The 26,031-nt window shown below is 40.3% G+C and overlaps 1 protein-coding gene across 2 annotated transcripts in view; it reads right to left on the minus strand.

Moving 5' to 3' along the window:
- Positions 1–19,133, minus strand: part of fbln1 (fibulin 1) — a 39,907-nt gene extending 20,774 nt beyond the window's left edge. Inside the window, exons 1-15 of one of the 2 annotated variants that reach the window (XM_015042507.1) lie at positions 18,808–19,131; positions 13,293–13,401; positions 10,836–10,965; positions 8,361–8,520; positions 6,470–6,523; positions 6,292–6,378; positions 6,043–6,180; positions 5,799–5,936; positions 4,703–4,846; positions 4,494–4,619; positions 4,288–4,413; positions 3,540–3,659; positions 3,284–3,415; positions 3,056–3,179; positions 132–2,333 (exon numbers count right to left, since the gene is read on the minus strand). In XM_015042507.1, the coding sequence (XP_014897993.1) occupies positions 1,952–2,333; positions 3,056–3,179; positions 3,284–3,415; positions 3,540–3,659; positions 4,288–4,413; positions 4,494–4,619; positions 4,703–4,846; positions 5,799–5,936; positions 6,043–6,180; positions 6,292–6,378; positions 6,470–6,523; positions 8,361–8,520; positions 10,836–10,965; positions 13,293–13,401; positions 18,808–18,862 (2,025 nt within the window). In that variant the 5' untranslated portion in view covers positions 18,863–19,131 and the 3' untranslated portion in view covers positions 132–1,951. Of the gene's footprint in view, positions 1–131; positions 2,334–3,055; positions 3,180–3,283; positions 3,416–3,539; positions 3,660–4,287; positions 4,414–4,493; positions 4,620–4,702; positions 4,847–5,798; positions 5,937–6,042; positions 6,181–6,291; positions 6,379–6,469; positions 6,524–8,360; positions 8,521–10,835; positions 10,966–13,292; positions 13,402–18,807 lie in introns of those variants that run through there. The other variant, XM_015042497.1, reaches the window with a different exon arrangement.
- Between the last annotated feature and the right edge of the window lie 6,898 nt (positions 19,134–26,031).

The raw sequence follows: 26,031 nt of genomic DNA on the forward strand, positions 1-26,031 counted from the left end.
CGGCTCCCATCGCTGCATTTGATTAGAGCCCCACAATGCCCCATTATCAGGAACAGGACTTGACTTGAACATGTGTTATTTCTATCTCAGTTTTAATAGAAAAGTGTTCATCCAGCACCGCAACCATAAAACGCTGCAGAATGTCAGACTTTATCATGCAACCATTGTCAAGTTACACTCACTCACAGGGCTTGCTGAGGGTTGTTACCGTTTAACCATTTACCCGGACCGAGGACGCCACCTACAGTTGTGGCTGTGACAATGCAGCGACTAAAATGGGAAAGCAACAACACTCCAGAAAGATGACGTTTTGAGCTTAAGTGATTGATCATGTAAAATACTGAAAGAGAAAACTTTGTTTTCCAACTTTAAGTCTCAAGATAGGATTCTTTCCAGACACATAATTTCTCCATAAACTCCAATAATTTCAAGCGACAGTCACTGGTAACTAAGTGATTTTTTTAAAACTTGGATTTAAAGTGTTTAATATGTAATATGTCATCCATGTTTTATTGGTTATTCTTATAAAAATGTCTAAAAAGTCTTACTACTGCAGTAGCATAATCAAAAATGTTCAAACTTTACATTGAGTACATAGTGTAATTAAAACAATAATTATTTTAATAAGTAATAAAAACACTGTAATTATTGGCACCACTAACAACTCCACTAAAAAATAATTATTTGAACTAGGAGAGATGGCATGCCATTCAAGAAAGATGGACGTGATGACGGCACAAAACAGGAAAAGCTCCAAGGTTTACAACTAACCAATAGCTTACAGGAAGTTAGCAAGTGTAGCAACCACCTAATATTCACTTAAGGTTTAATCCTACGTTGTATGTTCCAAAACATTCTCTAGCATTTCGTCTTTACACTGGGAAATCCCAGAGTAAAGAAGAGTTTACATTTTCAAGAGAGTACGTGCAGAAACTGACGTTAACGTTCAGTAATGCTAACTGTGCTACTCATGCTAGAAGCTAACATTTGATGCTAAAGACAATTTAAAACGTAAAATTTGTCCTTCTTTCACGATTCTAATCAATTTCTTACATTAGTGACACTCACGCACACAGTCGGACATCACTTCTGCTCCAGGTAGGCCTCATTGCTGCGAAGTTTTGGATTTGAAAATGTGGAAAATGTTTCGCCGCCCGGAGCGGTGGGGCAGGGGCGGAGACTACATATGATATAAAATGGGAAATTTACCAGAAAATATTATTATGGGAACACGATGGGAAAGAGAGGTTAGATATGGTAGTTTCCCGACCAAAAACTGGAGACTTCACAGGTTGGCAGGTCTGTCACAATAAGCAATAAATCAATTAATCACATGATAAAATGAGCTCAATAATTTCCATTTGCACAATTTATCGTCTTTGTCTTTTTTTTTTTTTTTAAATCTCTTTCTGCCAAAAAACTGGATGACAAAAGTCTTCAGTTTGGTGCTTTGTTCTCAACCAGCCCCTTTCTTGAGCGACAATTTTGTTTACATAGGCTTCATATTTTTATTTTTTGCTTCTGGTGTTCTATTCATTTATTTTGGAAATTTAAAGTGTCTTCCAGTTCCAGTGTTAAATGTTCAATAAAGTTTATTGATCTTTAAGAATGTGTTCTTGGGTTTCTATGCCATTACTGTTATAACACTTGAAAATGGCCTCAAAACAACAATTATTATTGTTTATAGCTTCTGAGAAAATTTCTTTCCTGAAAAAATTGTTATTGTGACAGACCTAGCTCCAAGTATGACCAAGTAATAAAATATTTCATGAGATATAGTTTAATATGAATTTATTTAAGACTTTTTACACCTTGTTGCTAGGGGTGCCAATAATTGTAGAGTTGGCCTGTATCTTGAAGAATATACATCTACATCGTATCATCAATATTATGTGAAACATTCCTTTTCTAATAGTAAACTAATGTGTTTAATCCTCAACAAGTCCTGTGTTTACTCCTGTAAGGGGTTGTATGGTACTTTGGGCTCCTCCTGGGTGACAAACACCAGAATCTTAGCCAGGTAAATGGAGACCGTGCTATAGCGGCGCAGCTTCATCTCCAAGTCCAGCTTGAAGTCCTGCGGCTTGTCGATGAGCCTTCCCACCGACATCACGCCGCCGGTGGGCGTGCGCTCGGCCTTGAAGAACCCCCCCTCGTTGCCGGCCGTGAGCGCCACCTGGATGTCATCGCCAGGCATCGTGTGGGAGGGGCCCATGCGGAAGATATTGGTGAAGACGGGAATGTTGGTGGGGAACGTGAGGTAGTAGTAGGTTATTCTCAGGGGCAAGATCGGGCAAACGACAGTGTCGTTGCAAAGCAAGCGTTCGCATCGACTGCAAGATCAGAGGAGAGGGAGGGGAGAAGGGGTTTCATTTTTAATAACCATGCGTTGCATGCAGTAAATGAAAACATGAATTTTAACAGGGTAACGTCGGTTATGGTGTCGTCTGAGAGAACATGCTAGAGGTTCTTCAAACTGTTGTTTTTACACAATGCTACTTAGTCAGAAAAGTGACAAAAATGGAAGGTAGAAAAATATGAATGTGCATTTCGTCATCTATCTCGACAAGAGAGAACATGCTACAGTCAAATGGATTCTACAATCATTCCAACATGAAGCAGACTGAGCATGCAGGACAATGATTTACACTTATGAATATGGACCAAATTTTAAAAAACAAACAAGTCTTTAGGCCTAATTTGAGCCCTGTGTGATCCACATAAGACCTGCTAATATTAACTTTGTGACAAGATGAGGGCTGAAACAATTAATAGATTAATCGTGATTAATTCAAATAAACGTCATCTAAATAAGTCATCGATTAACCGCTAACTGGAGATAGACTCAAAAAAGGATATTTGCTGAAAGACCAACATATTAAGAGCAGCAATTAACCCAAAACTGTACAAAATTATAACCTTTTGCATTTAAGAAAAAAAGGCTTATGTGCTGAAATGAAAATCTGCAGAAAATGGCGATTTTTAAAAATCTGATTAATCGTCAGAGATTATTAGAAGAATAAACAATTACAAAAGTAATCATTCAGATACTCACGTCTGTCCAACACGCCTGTAGTTGTTGGGACAGTCGAAGGACAGGCACCTGTACCCGCCCTGGATGTTGAAGCAGCTCTCATTTTCCGTGCATGTGTGTCTTCCCGTTACACATTCGTCGACATCTGGATTGGGGAAAAAAAGTGTTTTAAAGAAAAAACACACATTCGCAAATATAATCTGCAACGAACAAAATTCAGCAACGACCAGAATCGACGCCGCTGCTTACCCTGGCAGCTGCGCCCGTTCACTGCTAACGTGTAGCCGTTGGCAGGGCAGGAGCAGTGGAAGCTTCCCGGTGTGTTGTGGCAGCGATAGGAACAAATATGGCCGCCAGTGGGAAGGGCGCATTCATCAATATCTGCGTGGATGAACAAACACCCATCGAAACAAGTCAAAACAGGGCAAACATTTATGTAAATATAAATATTTATTCATTTTGTCAAAGCATATTCAGAAGGCAAGAGCAAGGTCTTTCATTTTACCTTCACATGTCATGGCGTCTATGTCATTGAGCTGGTAGCCACGGCGACAGTAACACTGGTAGGATCCGTACACGTTGGCACATTCCTGGCTGCAGGGGTTGCTCTCACACTCATTCACGTCTACAAAGGAGGAAACATGGTTCTAAACGAAAGCATTCATCCTTATAAAATAAATGTAACTGTAGATCTAAGAACTTTTAATTATTGATTATTTACTTCCTGTTTTCCTAAGGTTATAAATTTGACAGGACAAACAGTCCCATCTCCCCAAACCACTCCATAGTAACCGTCTCCGTTATTATGGAGATGGTCATCCCGTCTCCATAGTAACCATTAGATGCAGCCTACAGTTTGTGCCAACATTTTGTTTGGGAGCAAAATACCAGGGGAAAGTATTTTCTGTGTGGACTTGGCTAAACTCCACCTGTACTTTACCTCTAAAAGTACCAATGTGGAACAGCGTGCTTTGGTTGGTTGAGTGTGAAATTGAGTTTTTTATCAGTAACACACATTGTCATGTCACGAAGGATGAATGTGTAGTAAAGCACCTTGTGCCCTTTCTAAAACCTGGTGTCAGGGAGATGACACCATGTTCATTGTCCACCATATTGTCAGGGAGCCTTATTTTCTCATTTGAAGTGTCACAATGTTGTGACTTAAGGTGTAAGTCTTAAGGTGTATCAATTCACTTTTAGAATTAATAATTGACAATTAAAACAAAACTTTAATATGATGAATATTTTCTCACCATCGCAGTTCCGGCCGTCCCTGGCCAGTTGGAAGCCTGTGGTGCAGCTACACTTGTAGGACCCAGGGGTGTTGTCACATTTGTGACCGCATAGTCGTCCAGGGTAGTGCCTGCACTCATTAATATCTAAAATTAAAAAAAAAATAGAAAACAGATTATAATAGAAGATAAATGAAGTATTCTTTACAGATCTAGTAAGAGCTTACCTTCACAGAGCCGGGTGATGCTGTTAAAGTTGTACCCGGTTTCACACTCGCAGCGGTACGATCCCAGCTGGTTGATGCAAGCGTGGCCTGAGCAGACCTGCTCGGCTCCTTTGCACTCATCGATATCTGCAGGGATGTGCACACAAACTCAGCGGAGCAAAAGCCACGCTCGGTTGCCGCCTAAGCGAGGCGCGGTTTCGCTGTCATACCGACGCAGCGCGTGCCCTCTTCGTTGAGGTGGTATCCCCGACCGCAGTTCACAGAGTTCCTCTGGCAGATGAAGGAACCGACCGTGTTCACGCAGATCTGCCCTCGGTGGCACGGACTCGACTGGGAGACGCATTCGTTGATATCTGGAAACATGAACACAGAGCTAAATTAGGCTGTCGTTTACTTTTCCTCAACAAATATCGTAGAAGTCTTAAATGGCGGCCGGCAACATTAACAAGGTTAACAGATTTTCGTACGTAAATCCTCCCTCAGCTAGCTCAACTGGATCATTTCTGACACTTCTGAAATCTAGTGCTTTACTGCTGTAGTAGTAGTACTATTCAAAAATCTAATCTTTTACCAAACATTGAATGTTTGACATTAAGCTGTATCAGGTCACACAAGAAAACAACACTCTTCAGTATAGATACTGTTACTGAAGATTACAGATGAGCTTTTTTCAGTGTCTGTGTGACTGATCTCACACACAGTGGCATGACGTCGCCTCTGCTCTCAATAAAAATTATGAAAACCTGGTCAGAGAAGAATAGAAAACATTTACTACTCAGTTATTTGAAAGAAAATCAACTTCAGTTTATATCGTCTGGCCAAAGTTTAAAAACAGAGATCAAAATTTAATTCTATTCAGTGCATTTTTAACATCGTCCCTAAACAGCTAAAACACCTGAAGCAGGTCAATCATCTATTCTGACAATAAACTCCTTTCTGCACAACTAAAATTGCCAACGTGTTTCTTTTTCTTGTTTCCTTGAAACATTTGGCCTCTATCTCCGACGGCGTATGAGAGCCATTGTAAATATAAAAAAGGGAGTAAATTTCCACCAAATAAATAGAAAAAAGTTGGACATTTCAACTTTTGGAAATTTCTGAGATTGATTTCAAAATTTCTCTGATTTTCTCGCAAATATTAAAATTTTGGTGCTCAGAAATTTCCTTGTTTTTTTTTTTTTTTCTCTAGAAAATTTCTGAGATTAATCTCAAAATTTCTCTGTTTTCTGGCCCCGATACGCCGTCGTACTATCCAAAAGCTCTGCAGAAAAAAAAAAAAAGTCCTTCACGAAACAACGATCTCACCGATGCAGCTTCCGAGCGCGTCCTGGATGAAGCCCGAGCCGCAGGTGTTCTTCGGGGCGCAGCGGAACGACCCCTGGGTGTTTTGACACGTGAATTGTTCACCGCAGTTGTGGATCCCCGCCTCACACTCATCTATGTCTGTATGCAGTCAAAACAGAAACGCTAACTTACACATCGCACGTGAGGACCAGCTAAAAAAAGAAAAGAAAAAAACAAACAAACAAAGAGGACGCATGCAGCCGACCTTTGCAGTCGTTGTTTTCGGTGAGCTCGTAGCCGGTCCCGCAGCTGACCTCTCTCATGCAGCGGAACGAACCCTCGGTGTTGATGCAACGCTCTCCCCCCCGGCAGTTGCTGGATCCCAGCAGGCACTCGTTGATGTCTGAGGAACCAGGAGGACACGCACCTCTTTATGCCGCCGCTTCCTGACAGGACCGCGCTCCCCGATCGCCTCCTGTTTTCATTTTCAACATTAATTGACGGGATCATTTACCCTCGCAGCTCCTCCCGTCTGGTTTGAGTCTGTAGCCCTTCATGCAAGCGCAGGAGTCACTCCCGACACAGACGTGGTCACATTTCCCTGAGAAACAACGCAGACCAGGAAGGATTGTGTCGAAGCCTGATCGCCTCTAGATAGGGAATCACATCTGTTTGGTTTTCACAAACTTTACCTTTGCATGGATCAACTCCCACTGCTACGTCAGAGCTGCTGTCCTGGTTGGGTACTGCACGACACACAGAGCGTAAATAAACCCTGAACATATTCATTAAATACAAATGGCACCTTTAACCTGCGGTATGAGACGGTAGATCCATATTGATAATAAATGACATCCTAAAACATGTTTCAAACTTAAGGTCTGAGGGCCAAATACGGCCCAGAACAGCTTCTTCTCAGTACAGTTTTTTTTTTCCGAGATTGTGGCAATTCACTCAAAATCAACAAATTTCCACACTTTTTGGCACTAATGCTTAACTGTGAGTTTACTGCAGAAATGGTCAAAAATATTGGGTCTAAGTGATGCTACCTTAGACCCAATGTTGGGTCCAAGTTAGCATACCGCCTAAAATACCAGGCGGTGGTATTTCCCACTTCTACTACACAGCTGCCAAGGCCTTACTTGATGTCAAGTCATAGTCTGTAAACGATGCGGCGAGTGACAGAATGTCACATTTACCTCCCATACATGAGTGCAAATATCTCAATATTTCTTGTGAGTAGTTCTTAATTAGCACCACAAAATTTGTTATTCTGATTGCAAAAAAACACAAAATCCCGGAGGAACTGATCAGTGATAAAGATGTTCAATATTGTTCAATTTTAAGTAGCACTTATTGAATGCAAACACAGTGATTTATTTTGACAGTTTTTTAATGAGTTTTATCAATAAAAACTAATTAAAATGAGTTTTATCAATAAAAACTAATTAAAATGAGTTTTATCACTAAAAACTAATTAAAAAAACTCACTTTCATAATGAAAAGAAGCTTGACAGTGCTTGCCTAAAAAACAAAACTGTTTACTCATTTATGGAAGCTAAAAAGAGAAGGATTTTATGTGACAGACCAACAGGAAGCCGTGCATTACGTTTTGGGTTGTTGAGCCTCTACAGCAGTCTTTTGTCACGATTTTATGTCTTCCCATAGACTACAATTCACTGTAACATGAATTACAGTTAATGCATGTGACAGTGAGGCTGGTGTGTTCATGGTGTCATGCAGTATTAGTTTGCCACCATGTATAATATATGGAATGAAAGCCTGAAAATTTGGTTTCGGTCTCGTCTAGTCACACGTTGCTTCCGTTACGTAAGTGATACTTTAGCGCATGTCTTTGAATCCTGCAGTGGGTTCAAGAAAATCAATTTATCTGCATCTATGCAACAATTTAATATGTTATATCAACAGCACTGTTTTCTAAATCAGCTGTAAGGAATATGTTTAGGAAACAAAACAAATCAGTGAGATAACTTTAACTTAATTCCATTTTTATTTATTTCCTAGCATGCTACTAAGCAGGATAACAATTTTAATAATTTCAGCAGGATAAGAATTTCAATCGGTGCTTTTATAATCCTTTTAATTTACCAATGAAACAAGCATGAAATTATGTGCACGCATGTGCACTCAAAACCTAAGGTTTGCCAGTCATTCCTTTTTTGTGACAATTTACATTATTGTTACAATCCCCAAAAAGCTTGATTTGTCATCTTAAAGTGTTCACTTTGTATAGAAAATATTTTTTATTCATTTCTGTCCTTAAAATTGTTGTCTTCTAATATCAGCAAGGGTTAAATTCAAGGAAAAGCAACCCAAAAACACTATTGTATAGCACCTGTAAAATAAATCATTCGTTGAAGTCACAAAACGCACAAACACAACCTAGGGTCTTAGCATTTTTTTCCCTTTTGTTGCATTTGCATGACAATGAGAATATTTGTCCACCAGGTGGCACAATGTCACCACTCAGACCATTTTGAATAGATTTCTTCTTTTCTTCTGTTTTCCTTCTCCTAGTTTGTTTTCACCCTTCAACCACATGATTCAAGAGTTTGTACCTACATTCAGACTGTCCCAGTGCTGCTGTCTGGTTGTCTGAGGCTCCGTCCATGCAGCAGGCCCGGGACACCAGGCTGCACTGGTAGCCCACGGACAGGTTGTGGTCGCAGGGTATGTTCAGCCCCTGAGCTTCTTTCCCCAGAAGACAACAGTCGCAGCACATCTGTGCAAAACGGAACAGAAAAATAAAGAGAGAAAGAAAAAATGATTCACAAGTCAATCACGTAATCCTACAAAAAAACAAAAAAAAAAACAGATTATCAGGAGTCCATGTTCCAGGAGAAGAAAGCCGAGGAATGAAAACAGGAAAGGGATAGACTGGAGGTTGTTGAAGTGTGACCCAGGGACAGCCTGTTTAGACTTTGATTAAATTTGTTTAAACTCTTTCAGATGGCCAGATAGAAGAGCTCAAAACGGACAGATGCACCAGCTGACATGCTTCAGAAAGACAAACATCCTGGACAGGAAGTCGGTAAGAAAAACAAGAAGACAATGATGAGATGACATCATCCCCCTCTGGCTGATGCGTTCTCAGTCTATCACTGTGACAATCTGTCAGGAAGAAGAGTGATCGCTCAATCGGTTCAGACCAGAGATTCTGAAGAAACTGCAACCAGAAACCCCCCCAGAAGTTAACAGTTTACTTTAAATTTCCCTTAATCGTGAGTATTCCCTTACGTAAAGCCTTGTGACGGACTAGCAACCTGTCCTGATGTCTCACCCAACGACCTCTGGAGATAAGCACCAGTTACCCTAGAACAACAATCGGGTATAGACAATGAATGTTCCCTTAAGTTATCAAACACATTTTTTCACAAGCTTGTTTCAAGTCAAGAAGAACAAAAAGGGCTTTCCAGTCGCACAAAATTTATAGCCGTGAGGCATTGTTACAACACAGATGTAATCAACCAAATTTTTATGACTTTGTACTGTTGGCCAATTGCTTGTTGGTGAAATACAGATTCATCTGGCAGTGTTATGTGTGTGTGTCATCGATGCAATTCTCACTTCAAAAGTGAGCAAGTTTGGATTGCCTCAATTCTTGAAGTTGATCTAAAATGTCCGTATCTGGTCTCGGAGTGAAGCAGGTGACAAACTGTGCGCCGAAAACCCGACTTTAGATTATCTCATCACATCGGTGCAGGGAGAAAGCGTTACCTATTACCCAGATCGCCCTCTGTTATCCACAACATCTGGGGAGCATTTTAGGTGCAAGCCTGAACCTCGCGGGCGATCAAGCAAAGACAAGTCGTTCTGCTGACAACCATCTCAGGAGTAAATGTCCAAACCTGCACTTTAGAGGATTTTTTTTCCTTCTTTTTCTCTCCAGATGTGTTGATGGGTGAAATGTTGTGACAACAGAATGGGTAAGTTTGGGTTTGAGTGTGGCGGTGGCGAATGCAGAAGAGCTAAACAGTGGTTGGCTGCAAGCCTGCAAACAGATCTGGAGTCAGATCTGAATTTATAATCCATCTGACAGCAGCAAACTCAGATCCTCCACGGAGCGGCATGCCACGTCTTGCACACGCAGATGATACAAAAAGAGAAAGACTATTGTTTGATATCTGCTTATAACAAAAATAAACTAAATACATGTTCAGAGAATAAAAAAACTAATTCCAGCCCTTAAAGGGCCAATATTATTATTATTTTTTTTTTTTGCACATTTCATATCACAATCAAGTAAGTTGTTATAAAAATGCTGTGAAAATCAAACATGTCTTAGAAGAAATTTGACGTTGGAATTTAACACCTTGAAATCCGGCCTCTGTCTCTTTAAGAAAGTTCTACTCACTCCAACACTCCACCTTCAGGAAGTCATCACAACATGGATACTCTGTTAACCCGTTTANAGCGTTTTTACCAGCGTTGCACTGAGAAGCAGCTCCAATAGTGAGCTCAGTTCCACCAGATGTTTGCTAATTGCTGCTGGCTAGTCTGAAGGAGCTGAGTGGGGAAATTGTCAGAGAGGGCCGCTCTGTGAGGTGAATGAAAAATCGTATTCAGAGACTTGGAAAAACTAAGGGCACCATTCGTAGTTTTTCAGTATATGAATGTGAAGTAAACAGGTGCATTGTTGGCAGTTTTGCTTCTCTGGAGCATCAAGAGAAAACACAACAACTCCAGAGTTTACTTGAATTTTTGCACATTTTGTCGCATTACACTTGCACACCTCAATGTATTTTATTTGGATTTTCATGTAACAGACCAAAACCCAGCCCCAACTAATATTGAAGATGAAGGATCAAAACGCACAGCATTTTGGGATATATCTTTACCTGCTCTGTACGTCTACAGCAACACGTTTGGTTCATTCTTACACTTAAGGTCAATCAGAATGGATTGAGAACATCACTTTTCAAGTCTTGCCACAGATTCTCGTTCTCGTTTTATTTGCACCATACTGATATTCTCCGGATTATGAGGTATAATTTGTAAATCTTAAGGCATTTAGTTCCACATGCAATACGAACACACCTTTGTTGTCTTGGTCTCGCAGGTGCCGGCAAGCAGAGAATCGCAGACTCCCTGGTCTTTTGCCACGTTGATGCCGGTGGAACACATGTTGTCCTCCAGCACTGACACACAGCACTGCTCCTGCGCTATCCTGCCAGAAGGAAAACCCCCCCAAAAAACATACACAGAACCCCCGGGGTTTGCTTTTACAGTCAATTCTGTCAACAAACTTTATAGAGCAAGCAGCTTTTATGCAGTTGTTTCTAAAGCTAAAACATATCTTTTGGCCTCAAGTGAAGAATTTGCGATCATCAGTGTTTTTTTGTTGTTGGAACATTCTCAACACTTTGTTTTTCAGATTTACAACAGCAAAACCACAGACTGTAATGTGTTTCTACTGAACAAACACAAAGTGTATAATTGTGGAGTGGAAGACAAATGATGTAGAGGTTTTTTTTTTTAAAAAAAGTAATCTATTCATCCCCATGGATCAAGACTTTTGATGCACTCACGGCATAAAAATCAATCAATTAGTCAACCAATCAATCAAATTGGTTACAGTGATGTGAGTCAGCTAACTTGTCAGACAGAAAACTTGACTTGGATCCATAATAAATATAAATATGACATGATTAAAAATGGCCCAGTGCTCAACATATAAAACATTAAAAACCATAAAAAACAATAAAATAAAACAAATGAAAAGCTTGTAGCCTCTAATCTAGAGAAGGAACTTTTTTTTTCTCAAGAAAGCTGAAGCTCAGTCCAGTTAGATTCAGAAAGTAGTTCTCAAGTCTTGCCTTACTCTGTTGAATTTAAGTCTGCACTTTGACTAGGCCATTCATACACATGAATATGCCTTAATCTGAACTTTTATTACATTCTGGGACTGGCTGTGTGTATGACGTCATCGACCTGGTTAGAGGGTGAAGTCCCACTGTTATTTTTAGGGTTGATGTCCTGTCTCAAGTGTTTTCCTCCCTCTTTTTGTTAAGAATCGCCCCGTATTTAGATTTTGGCGGCTTCCTGTGAACTCCAACAAACTTCCTGTGTAGTGTTACGTGGTTCGTCTAACACATAAAATCTCGATAAAACGCTTTGACGCAGACAAGAAGTGGAAAAAGTTCAAGACGTATGACTAACTTCTGCACTCCAAACAAGAATCCTATCATTAGAGAAAGCCACTCGTACATAATAAACCTGCCGATTCCTGTCAGAAAAAGGGAGGTCTGGCCACCGCTTAGGTGACTAACGGTTGCTGGGAAATGCAGTTTCATTGCATCAGCAGCATCTCAAGAATCAGCAACTATTAAGACATCAGTGATGTCATCCTAGAAAACTGCAAAAACTCAGTCAGTTCATACGGACGTTGTAATTACCATCAAAAGCAATATTTTGAAGAGTTTCTACAAACAATAAAAAACAGTTTGAACTCAGATTAGATTTCGTCATGTTGACCTGAGTTGCCTCACAGAAGAATTAACAGACAAACCCTGCTGGATCTTTCTCGTCGCTGTTTCATAAGAAGGAAAGTATAAACTCTAAAAAAGACAGGCGCACCAGGTAGAAGTTTCGTATTACTTTTTCTGCACTTGAAGTCGGTGGGGACTTGGTGACCCAGTGTGATCTTACATGCTTTTCGGATGTGTGTAAGATCATATCTGAGAGTTTCCTCAGTTATGAGCGTTTCTGAGATATCAAGATATCCGAAAGTTTCCTGATATCTCTGAGAGTTTTCTGAATTTTAAGCGGCTGCAGTGAAGGAACAGAAGCGGGAGCTCGCCACTACTTTTCCCCCCAATAAGAAACCGCATCGTTTCTAATTTACGTCAAGCCATACTCCGCTTCTACAAAACCCATCAAGGGACACAGCTGTTCTCCTAATATCCTTTCGTTCCTTATCGCCGATACTATTTCTTCTTTGCTTTTCTTCTTTAATATCATGTTTCACCTCCGAGGTATTCATTTGGTTTGAAACAAGCCCTCGTCTTAATCTTCTGTGACCATAAGCCCGATTGCGTCCACCTCCAGGCCCACCCTCCTGCGCCGCTAATGCCTCCCCGTTCCCAATTTTCCACTCGCACTATAATTTTGAGGAATGTAAGATAAGTCACACTGGCTATGGGAAACGCATTTGCCATTCGTGTTCGCGGGCAGAGGTCTCTGGCCCTTGGAGGCCTTCAACCTGCGGCAGAACACCTTCTAGGATTACAGGGAGACCTGTTATTATCCCATCACTATTAGTGTTTCCTGCTCTCATATGAAGTGAATAATATGTTCGGAGATTTGCGGGAGTAAGGTAAAGATGTTTTGAATTAGGAGAGAGAGAAATTTCCCGGCACAGGCCAAGATCCAAAAGAGGGAACTGACGGAGCGCTGACGGAAAGTGAAACTCTGTGGCAAAAGAGGTGAAGGTTTTCCCGACGCCGCTGGATTAACAAGAACTGAGTTACTGGGATCGAATGAGCGCCTCCTTACCTGCAAGTCATTGAAGAGGAAATGAGGGGGAGGGATGCACAGTCATTGTTATCGTTCGCATGCTTCTGGCCGTTTTTACAGCAATCATCTACTGCGGTGTGCTTTTCTCCTGTGAAAACAACAACAACAAAATAACATGCTTACCAAGGGTGGAAAACTATGAAATCCACCTTTTTGGTAGTAGTTTGACTGGAACGGGTTCAGCTCAAGCTTTCCGAAGAAGCGAGGTGTGAATGACTAACACACTGTGCGGCACCTTGCAAATTATGAAAGGTGCTTTGTGAGGACTTTGTGGTAGGCGGCTGTAAGAACTTCTTGAAACTATGTTGCACTTTACCAAACAATTTTAGGAAAAACGTGACATAGTTGATGCAGAAGAGTTTCAAATTTTCCACACAAAGACAAGAACTTTATGTCTGCCGGGTGAGGACGCTGGGTTCGGGATGGGTTCACTACTTTAACGTGACGTTGGCTTTTTCTTTTTGGAAACTTCTGGTCATTCTTTCAGAAGGGCATTCACGAGATCAGACGCTGATGTTGGACGGGATGGACTGAGGTTAGAACTCAGAAATAAGATCCGAAATCTTGAGTTCAGACTGGAGATGATGCAGGAGCCATAACACTGAATATTTGTTTCCCCTTTTCTGTCAGAACGCTCGGAGCAAACAAAAGTAAAATATAGCTGAAGCGAACAGCCAGTATTATGTTTTTGTAGGACAGAATTTAAGTAAGTCGGTACCAGGCCAAGCAGTCTATAACAGTTCCTACAGAGCATATCATTGTCCAAAATGTCTTGGCATGCCGAGGCTTTAAGAGTTTATTTTGATATAACTAAAATCCCATTCCTGAAAAAACAGCCACACACAATGGCATCGGGTAAAAGCGCTGTTTGGTTGGCAATCGCCAAACTAAGACTTGTCCATCGGCTTTCCAGACAGCTAGGCATGATTTGCCACTCCAAGAACACATTTCCATGGGTTTGGACTCTAGCAGTAGCATACTTTACACCACTGATACGTTGAAATTAAGTGTTAATGTAAAGGGTTTGGGTGAACCTAACCCATCCAAGCCTACTGTAGTCCCTTAAGCTCCTCTCAATATCATGTTATAATATAAAGGACATATAAACTTACTGACTCAAGAAAGTTGGCAGCCTCTTGTTTTTGTGCTTTAGCAGTCGTCCTATCATGGTACAATACTGGAATCCATTGAGCACCAGAGACTGACCCGTTCTTAATGTTTGTAGAAGAGTTTAAACCAGTCGTGTCCAAAGTGGGTCCTGGAGGGCCGGCATCCTGCATGTTTCAGTTCTCTCCCTGGTTTAACGCACCTGGATCAAATAATGGCTCATTAGAAGGTCTAAGAAGAACATTGACCTGCTGAGAAGGTTATTACCAGCAGAGAGAGAACTAAAACATGCAGGACACCCCTGTGCTAATTTCTTCCGCTGTTCTTCTAATTGAAATTACTCTAGCTGTGGTCTACCACTGGTAGAATATTAACTACGCAAAACTATACCAGGAAAACTGGAACTCTGACTCTGGCAACATACAACATGGGAACATCTACCACCATCAGAAAGTTTATACTTCACGATTTATACTTTTTCCGAACGGTTCAGTTCACTCCCAAACTCTCTGTGACGCAGTTACTCCTAATTGAGTCTTGATGATCATATTTGTCTGTCTACTCCAAATAAAAGAAGACTTCATCCTTCTACTTTAATATCCTTGGTAAGATTGATGAACTGCAACATCTTTTACAGTCATTAGGAATTTTTTTTTTATTTTGTCTGAGGCAGAGGGATGATAAATATGTTGTTGCAGACACAAAAGAGGCTTTCGACTGGAGCGCGACCAGCTTTGTGGTGATCTGGCTGCTGATTCATGTGGATTAGAGAATGTGGAATGCCTCAGCTCTGTAAACAATCAACCGTTGCAATCACGTCGAGTACATTCACTTGCCTGTGGTTTGTGTGAACTGCCAAATGTAAAAAAATAAAAAAAAGCTTTGGCAGATAGACTTCTTCTTCAGAAGAATTTTGCCTATGGCTGGAATCAGGATTAGTATGCCATGCTGTTTATTTATTTAAAAAAAAAAAAAAAAACGACTCCCAAGACGGCAAAAAAGGGGATGAAACCAACTAAGTCTGAGATGGGTTTTTATTGAGTCTTGGTAACAGAACCTTGGCTGTGGTTTTTTGAAGAGTGATTGGGAAATGCGCTGTGTGGCTGTTTTTGTCTGGGGGTTGTCTTGGCTGCCGAGAGAGGCCTGGCAGGAGTGAGCAAGTTTAGATAGTGAGAGATTGAGCTGGGAGGACAAGTGTCTGGACCGACACCGCCTGGTTTTACAGCGTTGTCTGTCTTCTTCCGCAAGAGCAGAAGGAAATGTACAACAACCACTAAATGCAAACAGTTTTACGGAGGTACAAGTAATGGCACTCATTACGACAAATAGACTGAAAATTGACAAATGTAGTCCAGAGCCGGTAAGATGTTCACATACAGTCATCATAGGCGAGGTTCTTTGAATTTTGAAATCTTTTTCGAGAGAAGATTGATTCTTAAAAACAACTAAATTAAATTTTTTATGACATGCTTACTGGAGCCAAGCAAGGCTTAACTTGGAGCCACTTGTTATGTTTTCCTGGAATAAGTTTGGTTTTTAAATAATCATTATTCTCTTTTTTACTAAAAATGTTGGAGCTCGTTTTATTTTGTTGTTTTTCTTGGACCTGACTATCAACATAATCCCCTAATTTTAGGAATGGTTAATGTCAGTGCTTCCCAAAAGCCTACTTTTAGCCTACAGTGTCGGTCATAAAACTCATTTTGATGTGTGTCTGCGTTGTCCTTTTATTTTTTTTCTTAAATACCAAATTATGTTCATGTTTCAACTGTCTGGCCCAAATCTATTTTATCTTCAGATAAAATAGATTTGGTTAGAATGTAAGTTTTACACTGCCGATGACTGAGACGGTGCTGACCCAAAAAGAAAATCCTGCTTCGAAACCGACACATTCATGCTGAATTACAATTTGTAGCTGCAAGCATGAAGATGTGACAGAGCAGTCATGCAGGTTGGTGACGGGGCTATTTTCCTGCAACAGAAGGATCTTTTTAAATAATCATTATCCCAGTATTGACAAAAATAATCATGTTTTGTAATGTTTGCCATAATCTTACAACCCTTGGCTTAAGTTATTCCAGGATATTTGTGGGAGTGTACGTATATATTTGAGCCTATTTGCTGTAACATTCACACTGAGTAAAAAGAAAATTTATACAGAATGTGTGTTATTTCTTATTTTCTGACTGATTCAAAGAATAACATATGTTATTCTCTGATATTCAAAATATCAGAGGGTTTGTGATGAAGCTATTCCATCTCACCCAAGCTAAACTGAAACATCACACGTTTTGATCCACAAACACTGCCGCCTGGCATCATGGGTAACCCATCTCTACTCCGACAGGCTCAGGTGTCCTGCGACCGGTTTCTCTGTTTCTATGACTCACGGTCTGTCAGGAGAAGGGCTCGTTTCCATTTTGGACGAAGCTGCTGGTAGCGAGGGCCATTCTGTCCATGCGGAGCAGCACGTGGCTCGCCTGAGTCTAGACGCCTCATGTAAACACAGTCCAGCGAGCCCACTGGTGGAGCTCCGCCCAGGCAGAGTAGCTTGTCTGGAACCGGATCACAACAGAGGACCGGATCGCTTTCCAAGCCGCACTCACAGGACTTTTAATGGGAGCTTTCTGTTTTGCCTGGATGATCATAAAAGTCTTGCACAGAGAGAAGATTGATGGTCAGCACTCACTGGCTCAATAGCTCACTTCCAAAATAATAGCGTAAGAGTGACTGTCCAAAGTAATGTCAAGCTATTGACGTCTTTTTGAGTAAAAGCTTAGAAATCAACCCATGTGCTTTAGCATCCAACACTTTACTGCTTCTGTTGTGTGTGTCAGGGGATAATCATGCCAGTCACCAGACTGCGGTTGTGATTTGAAACTTTTAAGTTTCCTCTCCAAAAAATAACCAACAATTACTTGTTAAACTATCACTGGTTAAGTTAACTGAGAAATCACTGGTCCAGTCACAAAGAAGCTGAATCTTCCTTAAGGTGTTTAGAATCACCCCCAATACAACCGTAACCGTAATAACATGTGCATTATCAGTTTATTTAAATCAGGTATGTTCAAGTAAGGCTGAACAATAAATCAATAACAATATATATCGTGATAGATATGTGATCGATATCAATAGATAAAATGTCTGATAGAACATTCACTGAACTCTGATCCAGAGCAACAAGGCATTCTGGGAGATGAGAAAAAAGGAAAGGCTTTAGCAGCTCAACCTGTCACAGCCGGATAAGTAAAGATGGTGGCATCAACTGACTCACTCGCTCTTTGGTTGCCTAGCAACAACCTGTTGGGTAACTTGCTCAGCAGCAGTTTAAGATTTCACCGCTGTGTCTCTTAGCTGCTTAATAATAATAGTAACTGCAGTGAAAAGATGTCACGTAACCATGAGCTAGAAAGGCTGAAGCCAGCAGGTGGTTAGATATACTTTTGAATTTTTCCTTAAAGAGTCTGAGCCTTCTTTACAGGAAGGCTCAGTAAAGAGCATCTGCTAAGGATAATCTTAGCAGGTAGAGTCTGTGATAGCGCTGGCTATCATCTGTGTTGTGGTTTGTTGGAGCATCGGCTTATCTACCGTTGAGAGGAAGCAGCTAGATAGCTAACCAGGAAGGCAAACTTGGTCCCAGTGTAGGTGGAGGGACACAGAGGAATTAGCCAAGAAAACATCATTGATGCATTTAGCATCTTCCCCATTGTGGGACAGTAAAAGATATTTCCATTCTTCTATTCTGAAATTTAATTTCAGTGTAAAACCACTCAGAAAAATGTCACTCTGTATCAGCAGTTTTATACAAGACAATTGTGATAAACAGATATTTAACAAATCCAAGTTGCTATCTTAAGGTTTGATTAACTTTTTGGGGGGCTCACCTCACCTCCGCCCCTGGTGTTTAAATCCTATCAACACCCCTGTCCTAGTAAGACACTAACTTAGCATTCACATGTGACATCAAACACACACATTGCCTTTGATTTGCATGGCAGAAGGAACTGCAATTCACACCTTTTATAAATCAGGTAGGCAATGATTTAAACCAAAGGTGCTGACGCTGAGATTAGCTGCCAGGAGAGTTTTCTGTACCATGGTTACATCAAGGTAGTAAAACAGGGGTTTTCCATGGAGATCTGCAGCACTTTGAAGCCCCCAGCTTTTCATCACAAGCCCCGACTAGTCCCTAGACACAACCATCACTTCCTCAAGTCCCCACTCTGTTTAATCTGCTTCTGTCTCTAAATACCTTCTAACTCTTCCCGTGCAGCGCTCTAATACATATATTTTTACACATCAGCGCCAATAATCTCGTGCACTTTTGTCCCCGACATAATTAAAAGTCCTCGCACGCGGACAGCCTCCTCCACAAAGGTGACTTTACCTTGTCCGAGGAGAAGCCCGAACAGAGAGCAGAGCAGCGCCACACGCAGAGCCATTGGGGGACTCGAATATCAGCCGCAGGAGGATTACAGAGGAGTGTTACACACAATTTTAAAAAATAAAAAAATAAATAAAAATGAAAAAAAAAGAGAGAGAGAGAGAGAGAAAGGTGCCCGATAATGACCGATCCTGCGAGAGTGTTTGTTCCTTCGGGAATGTGTGGATAAACCGCAGCGCTTCTTTTAAAAAGAAAGGACCGAGTGTGTGGAGGAAAAGAAAAAAAAAGTGGATGTGATGGAGCTGGGAAGCCGCAGCTCGCAGCGTGACTGGAGCGTCTAATGGCACCGTGAGGGGCGGGCTGGGGCCACTGACACCCACTTGTTGCTCATCAGTTACAGGGTAATCTTTGTTTGGTTCGACGTTATTTTAACACGTTCGTTGTCCCTTTAAGATTTTATTTTTGCGTCAAATGTAATATTTATCCGATTTCTTGTCGCCACTTCTGTTGTTGTGGTTTTTCATCTTTATTATTGTACTGCGCATATGTGTCAAAGTCAAGGCCCGCGAGCCATATTCTGCCCACTATAGATATTTCCATGGCCCTTTAAAGTTAAATAGAACTTCCTGTCGCCAGTTGTGCGCTTAAATATTAGTTTTTAACTAAAATCAATTTTTTTATTTGTACGGTGCCATATTATTTCAATAGCAATTTTAGAAGTACTCATCGAATGCAGATGAAGTCATAATAATTTAACAATTTGTATTTGATGAAAAAGGGAAATGAGGTTTTCAAGTGTCCCGAAAAGCGCTTTGAAAAAATAGATCATTACTACAAATCCTCTTTTCTCTAAATGCCTCCGGAATGTCTCTTTTGTCTCTCTTCGCCGTGTCCTGGAGCACACGTGCACACATGGAAATTGTCTCCTCGTCAGTGGCAGAGCAGAGAGACCTTCTGTGTCCGTGACTAACGATTCTAGAGATTAGTAAACATCTGGAGATGGTTTGGAGAGCTTTGTGAAAATGTGTTGCGGTTGTGTCCAGAAGTTGGCCCTTTTCAAAGCCGGTGGAAGTTTTAGACATCAGTTATACGGACGACAGGGACATAAAACGTCAACAGTATCGGATGTCAATTCTGTCGCTGCGCTGCCTTGCAGAGGCATCCGCGCCACTTGAGGCTTCCTGCATTTTGCCGCATTCCAGCCACAAACTTTCATCTGTTTGATTGGTATTTTAATTCAGTTCAAAATATTTTATTTGTCCCAAAAGGGAAATCAAATGTTGTCATGACTCATATCATCCAAGTAACTTTGACGAGTCATTGTGGTTGGTGATGCTGCAGGAATAACGGATCTCCAGTATCAGTCAGCCTTGCAACGAATCTGAAGAGGCCTCTGACTGAAGGCTGTTGAGCTATCACAGTCTCATGATATCTGGGCTGCAGACATGAAATACCACATTAACATTCCAGATGACACTGTCAGCTGTTGCCAAACGCTGCTAATCCACCTCATTTGCTTTTGCCACTCCCCTATAAATCTCTGTCTGGCTGTAAGGTTAGAAAGATTTTGGAGTTGAGGATGAGATTCCTGCTCATTACGACGAACGGAAGAGCTGGTTTGACTATCTTTCACCCTCTGTGTTTAGTTCGTGGTTCAGGTATTATTGGAGCCTTTGAGATGCTAATCATGCTCTCGGTTGTAAAAAAAAACGAAACAAACAATACCTTACTGCCATAGTTACACGTCGTAACAACTGGCTGAAAGTCAAAAAGTAAAGGCGTCCAAACATGCAATACTTGAAGCATAAAAATAATAATTCTGAAAAAAAAGTCTACAAAAAGAGCAAATCAGAGCAAACTAACTAACTGAGTCACTTCAACATGCTGCCAACACGAGTGCTGCAGTTTTAGAATCTATGGGATGTAGACCAACGCAACATCACTACAAAGCAAAAGGAAAATATTAAATGGTTTAAAATTTGTTTTTACTAATACAATTAGAAAAAAAGGTACTATGAATGGCTTAGATAAAAGGCATATTCATGTGCCAGATTGGCCTAGTTAAAGTCCAGAGCGGAATCAAAAACAGAAAATTTGAGGGAAGGGTTCAAAATCACGATGCTCCATGTTCGACCTGACTGCGCTCGCAAAGGACGGGCAAAACTGTGAACTGGTAGAGACAAAACCCTCAAAACACTTGCAGCTGTAGCCACAGATAAATGTAGCTCTGCAACGTTTCCACTCAACGGTCTTGAGCACAAACACATTTCGCACCTTCAGGCTTTTATTTGCAAAGACCTGCGAAAACTATGCGCATCGGTTTCTTTCGACAATCGTACGCTGCTTTCTTTTCTGTTACGTCAAAAGCCCCAATCATAACCCGCCGATTGTCACGAAAGGTGCAAATACTTTTGCGAGTCACGTCGTCGTGTCAGAGATTGTTGTGAAGAGGCTGAACGCCTTTGCCCCTCCCGCCCCCCCAGCCCAGCATCTCCGCGGTAGTTTCACGGTTCCCTTCAGGCCCACAACTAAGCCTATTTTTCTCCATTAAAGTTAATAAGTTAAGGCTTTTTGTAACGGTGCCACCAGCTGGAGGGAAAAGGTGTCTGTCAGCCAAAGTGATTATGGACTCTGAGAAGGGTCTGGGTATAAACAAGCTGCTCACACACACACACACACACACACTCATGCATACTCACGTACACACTCGCCTGCCAGACTTGGCAAGAGGTGCAGAAATAATTGCTAGACTGCATTCAAAATATTTTGTACCAGCTAAGGCCCTCTGCAAATTCAATCAGTCTACTGATTCTGGGCATGCTGACAGGAGGAGGTTAAACGATCCTCTAATCAGAGCCAGATGTCTCCTCCTCCTCCACCAGCAGCAGTCTAGTCGGTCAAGAAACATCGGTGTGGACTCGGTATCATCAGGGACACGGGGAAAACCGCAGCGACATGACAGCGAGAAATAGATAACTGCAGTGTGAAAGAGGAAAAAGGCTCTGCTGTGCTGGCTGCCACTACCTGGGTTTAGTTGGTAATTAAAGTCAGTTAATAGTCTTTCTTAGCATGACCACACTTTATAAAGTGTTGTCCAAAAATATTTATATGTCTTTGAATGTTTGAATTTTAAAATCTTAACTATAAAGCTACTCATATATTTATTTTACTGGAATTTTATGTGAATAAATAAAACAATGCACCAAACAAATGTGAAGAAGAAGAGAAATAATAAATGGTTTTCAAGGTTTTTACAAATAAAAACGTGAAACGTTTGACACCTGCCTTTTTGCCTTTTGAAGTATCTCTAGAGGCGTTGCTTATTCTTCTTTTCAAATCTTACCCCATATTTTTTTTTAACATTATTTAGATCTGTACTTTGACTGGGCCATTCTAAAGCATGATCTAAACTACTCTTCTCTACTCTGGCTAGAGAATGGAGCTCCAACTTAAAAAAGTGAGTTAATTTTGTTAAGTGATCACATTTGACAAACTTAATTTGTTTATGTTCAACATGACTACTTAAACTTAATATATTGACTTAATTTGATTACTTTTAACAAGAAATGCCCTTTATTGTCCCACAGTGGGAAAATTTCAGTGCAGCAGCAGCAAAGTGGGAGGCGATCCCAACGAATAAACTACACAAAGACAGAATATAAAATGTAAATAAAAGCAGAATAAAGAGTAAAACATGGGCAAGATTTAAAAAATAAATAAAGTGTAATTTTAAAAAAAGACAAAAGTCCAAAGAAACGTTGCGCTGGGTTGGTTAAATTAAAATAGAACAAAATGTGCCCATCTCACTGAGCGTTAAAATACAGACTATTTACAATTAGTGACAATAAAAAATTGTACAGCAGTAAAATTGAACAGATACCAGCAGAGATGTAAACACTTACTGTTGGGAGCAGTGACTGTTATTGAGTGGAAGGATCTGACAAAGACATAAAGAATCTAGAAGCTGTCTTTTGAATCTATGGGAGGTGATCAGTGAGAAACATTTGAGAACAATCAGTAGAACGACTGTCAGTGCAACAAAATCTGAAGACAAACACTAAACCTAAAAGAACTACAAAAAAGAGTGAACTGTGAATATAATAAACTAAAATGCACGAAAGTAACTGAGCAAAACTTAAAGAATCACAGTTCCTGACAAAAGCAGAGGTCACTGTTAACCGTGTGTCGTCTTTTTAAAATGCATCACATTCTCAACTTGTTTAGTTTTAGAGAGCCGTGCTGTTAGAACCGCAGAGCTGCTGCAAAGGATAAACAGCAAATTCATTACATGAATTAACAAATCTGTCAATCAGTGTTTTTTTTAATCCACTTTAATGGCCAGACTTTAATTTTTCTCAAAATAAAAACCCGTACATGCTGTGGAAACTAGAAGCTTGTATTTTAGACTGATAGGTATTTTCTCAAACCTACATAAAAAAGAAAGAACCACAGACAGCGTATATGAGTTTTCAGCCAAACTTCTGCAGAAGGAGAAGACACGGTGAACTGCTTCTCCAAGCCGCTCACCATGTGTTCTGAAAACCTTCAGTTTGTTTGTCTCTTTTATTAGCAAGAAGGGTGTGAAAAGGAATGGAGGGGGTGAAACCCCACATCCTATCTTCACAGTAGGATGTGAATTCAGAAACAAAGAGGGGAGACACAGAAATTTAATTAACACACAGATAGGTTTACAGCTCAGGAATATCCCAGGAAGATCTAAGTCACCATCTGTAAAAACATGTTTGAGATTAAGGAAGATTTAATTGTGTCTCCACAGTTTCAACAAATTTGAACACTAAACTTCTAAATAGAAAAACAACTAGTAACATAAAATTACAAATGTAAGAATGATAACAAACATAATTCTAACATAGACTGTTTCAGTGAAAGCCTCGGCAAACTGAAAGAAAAATCTGGAAAATGTTGCTTTTTATTGCAATAAAAGACAAAATCACTAACAAATTAATAAATTGGTACAAATTCAACTGTAAGACTATATCAGTGTCAAAAACCCCTCCATACCTTCATTAATATTTGTACGATGCTTTAATGTTTCCTGAACAGGTAGTCGTCGAAAACAAGAATTTGCTCTCAATCAACTTACCTGGTTTAATAAAGATTAAATAAAATAAAATAAATTAAGGAGCACATTTTAATGTGCCTGAAAAGAAAGAATCCATCTGAATAGAAACTCTTGGATGACAGAAAAAATTTATGTAACACAGGTTTATAATAGTTTGGGGGATTTTACTATAATTTAGCTTTATTTTGTTGGGAGTTTATATTTGTCTAATTCAGTTAATTAGTTTTTAGAGTGTCTGCTAGTTTTTATTAGTTATTATTTGTGAGTATTGCTTTAGTTTGTATTAGTTTTAGTTTTTTGTCCTTTGATGAATTTTTGGATGCAGGAATCAAAAAGGTCAAAGGGTCGTATTGTGATTATGTATGCATCGATAGGATAATGAATACTCAACAGAAGATACCACTTTCAAAAAATTGATTCAACTATTGTTGACTCGCTCAAACTTTTGCAGTCGCCATTTTGCTAACTAGTGTAAGTGCCGCCAGGAGGAATATGGAGTATCGTGATTAGCCAACAAACTGCTTGTGTGGGAAAAAAATAAATAAATTTCACATGTATGTTTTAGCTAGTTCTATAAACGCATGGCATAGTTCCAGTCATTTAGCGAAAATGCTCTCTTAATTTCAGCTTTCGCTATTTTGTAACTAAATCCTCCTAGGAGTCATCATACCTCATTACTTCTGACCGACACCCACGCTTATCTTTGCATAGAGTAGATAACAGGCTGAATGAGGAACATCCAGAATACCAGAGGGTCTAGCTCAGTGACCATGTGAGCGCAGCCTCCCAACCAGAACGTAATCACTCACTCCTCCTCTCCACCCCCAGGGGGTCTTAACAAGAAACAGCAGTGGGAACTGACCTCCGAGCTAATGCGTGGAGGAAATTGGAGTTCCTGAAAGGTCGTCCTCCAGCGGTGTTAATCTTGTTGTGTGTGTGTGTGTGTGTGTGTGTGTGTGTGTGTGTGGACGGGTGGCGGGGGGCGGCGCAGGTCAGGTCCTTTGAAGCTCAATAAAGCTCGCCTTGCCACGTATGTGTCACCACTAACACGGCCAGGCAGACAGAAGAATGTCCGCGGAGCGCTCAAAGGACCCGTTTACGCCTCGACACTGCTGCATAATAAAGTGCTGGACTGTCACTGGCAACAATAAAAGTTGTAAAGAAATTTTGCCAAAGTGTAGTTAAGAATTAAGCTTGAAAGAAAAATTCTGTACTGTGTTAAAACTTTCAGAGAAGCTGAAATTTTCTTGATCTCAGTTTGCGGTAACACTTTATTTGAAGGGGGGTGAATAAGACTGTCATGACACTGTCATAAACATGACATAACATATGCCATGAACATGAATAAGCCTTCATGAATATTTATGACTGTTGTCATAAAGCGTCATTCCGTAAATTATAACACTTTTAATACAAAGTTGACATTATTCAAAATGTCTTTGTTATGACAACTTGACATTAACCAAGAAATCATTACTGATATAAATTTGTTATAAAAGTATTACTGATTGCACTTTAAAAATTAGGTAACTTTATGTTATTAAAGGTAAAGTTTAAACAGTACAGTCCACCAGAGTGAAACATTGCCTTGTCCAGCAGAGCTCACTTTATGTAATCAACGTCTTTGGCACAAAAGGACAAGTTTTGGAGTCTTGGTTTCATTCTGGTCCAGCAGACGGCTCTGAAGATGTGAAAGCCCATGAGGTTTTATGTCTGAGCTTTAAATTGGGCCAGGACCATCATTCTTTTTGTTTTTTTAACTGATTTTAGGATCCCTGTCCCAGTGAAAACGGTGAGCAACACTGTGTTCAATGACAAGCTAGTTAGCATCATTCCAGGGAATCTATACGGATTTCTCTCTCTTTGCTCTTTTTACTATTACTGGCAATATATTACTGAAACTCAAACAATCTTTATAAAATGAAAATAAAAAAACAGCTTCCTGTCTGGACTGGAGGCAGTCCACACAGTTTTACCTTAACTTGCATTTAAATTACAGACATCTATTCCTACATCCCTCCTGACTTGTCCCCTCATAAGTGAAATTAAAGCTGCAGTATGTAACGAGCGGTGGGGAAAACATCATCTAACAGTAAACATAGCTGGCTAAAATTAATTAATAAAATATATACACCGATATAGTA

Source organism: Poecilia latipinna, unplaced genomic scaffold, assembly GCF_001443285.1.
Source record: "Poecilia latipinna isolate Pla-1442-1.1 unplaced genomic scaffold, P_latipinna-1.0 Scaffold34, whole genome shotgun sequence".
Classification (NCBI taxonomy): Eukaryota; Metazoa; Chordata; class Actinopteri; order Cyprinodontiformes; family Poeciliidae; genus Poecilia; species Poecilia latipinna.